General features: G+C 28.3%; 1 protein-coding gene across 1 annotated transcript; it reads right to left on the reverse strand.

The window, feature by feature from the left end:
* Positions 1 to 18: 18 nt before the first annotated feature.
* LOC105315954 (serine/threonine-protein phosphatase 6 regulatory ankyrin repeat subunit C-like) lies at positions 19 to 1689 on the reverse strand (the record flags this gene model as incomplete). The annotated part of the gene is made up of 7 exons (XM_020007579.1): positions 1559 to 1689; positions 1416 to 1511; positions 1053 to 1154; positions 904 to 999; positions 323 to 430; positions 154 to 219; positions 19 to 58 (listed from the first exon to the last, which is right to left on the reverse strand). Coding segments are annotated over exons 2-7 (418 nt in total), but the record flags the coding sequence as incomplete, so codon positions are not given.
* Between the last annotated feature and the right edge of the window lie 218 nt (positions 1690 to 1907).

Here is a 1907-nt window from a genome sequence, read left to right on the forward strand (position 1 = left end):
ACATACAATAACTATTACTTACACTATCTTCTGGCATTTCAATAGATACTGACATTAGCTATAAACAGAATTAAAAATAATTGTTAAATTATGCTAAGTAATAATTATACAAAAGAAGATAACATTTTTGCTAAAATTTTAAAGTTTTATTACCTTTGGTATCTTAGTGATCAATAACTCAGCAATTTCAGATCTAGATAGCTTAGAATTGATACGATACTACATAAAAATAATAAGCAATACATTCTCATTGCATTTAACATAATAATTATGTGAAGAGGTGAATCAACTTCAAATTTTGATAGTTGATCTTTATACTTACTTTCTTACAAACAGCAGTCACATCAGCTTTTCCTTTAGTAATCAATAATTTGATAACTTCAGTTGATCCACCTTTTTCAATTGCTAGTAACAGAGGAGTGTTACCATACTAGATAAATAAATAATAATAATTAGAATGCGAGGCTACAGTTAACAAGCCATCTAAAACAACAAAACTAATGATTAAAGTTTTTTTTAAATCTCTTTTGCAAAATTACTGTTCAGCTGAACTTTATTTTATAAGAATCACATTTTAGATTATAATAAATTTAGCATTAAAAGTGAGACTCTATATAATGGACAATTGAGATGCTGTATGTGCTGGGATATGCTAGAAGGGCTACTATACTATCATTACTATGTAGCTCCACATTTTGTCTGTCAAAAACTTTTGTCAAAATCTTAATTTCCTGTTAAATAAATCCACATATTATACCCACAAGAAACAAAAAGTAGTCAGTTAATGTTTTCTTTAAACAAAAATACAGTACACATGTTGAAAGTCAGTAACAATTAATAGTATAAATAAAGGTATAGTACAAAGTATTATGTAGGTAATATGCATGTACATGGCAATCTTACATTATCCACAACATCAATTTTAGCTCCATTAGTTAATAGAATATTAACAATTTCACTCCTCCACTTAACAACATGAAACAATGGAGTTCTGTTCTCCTATAAATACAACACAGAGACATTTATAAATGAGTACTTATTAATAACTTTACCTTATCCATAGCATTCACATCAGCCTTTCCTTTAGTTATTAATAATTTGATAATATCAGCTTCACCAAAACGACAAGCATAGTGTAATGGAGTTTCATCATACTATAAAAATTAAAAATTTGTATATTGTTGACACACGTAAATAACTAAATATAGTGCTTTTTCAAGGATAAAAAATTTATGGATTTTTTTAAAAACATTCATAAAATTAAATTATGTGGAATATGGTACAAAATGGCTAAATAGTGAAAATTTGTGAAAATTAATTTGATGAATCTTTGGCTTGTACCCTTCAAAAAACTGTTACAATAATGTGTATTACATGTACATGCAATTATGCAAGCATATAAAATTAATGTATACCCCCATAACATCAGTTTTAGCTCCATTAGTTAATAGAATATTAACAGCTTCTTTGTTACGAGTTTTAATAGCATCAAACAATGAAGTTCTGTTGAACTACAATCCCAAAATAAAATGTAGAAATGATGATTTATTAACTTTACCTTATTCCCAGCATTCACATCAGCCTTTCCTTTAGTTATTAATAATTTGATAATGTCAGCACCTTCACAATACTCAAGAGCATAGTGTAATGGAGTGCCGTACTATACATTAAATATAATGTACATGTAAAACAAGTGTATAAGTATAAAAATATCCCTATAACTGTTATCACCACCTTGCATGCATAGCTGGATCTCGTTATTAAGATTTACAGAGGTTCTCTCTACTTGATAATGCTTCTAAAGAAGGTTACGTTTCCTGTGGCCACACCCATTTTACGTAAAGGGTGTGGGCAAGAAATTGCTAACTGCTAAGGTGTCTTAATTTATTATTTGCTATTTCTCCAAT

The sequence above is a fragment of the Amphimedon queenslandica genome, unplaced genomic scaffold, assembly GCF_000090795.2.
Source record: "Amphimedon queenslandica unplaced genomic scaffold, v1.1 AMPQUscaffold_6605_Cont21439, whole genome shotgun sequence".
NCBI classification, from domain to species: Eukaryota; Metazoa; Porifera; class Demospongiae; order Haplosclerida; family Niphatidae; genus Amphimedon; species Amphimedon queenslandica.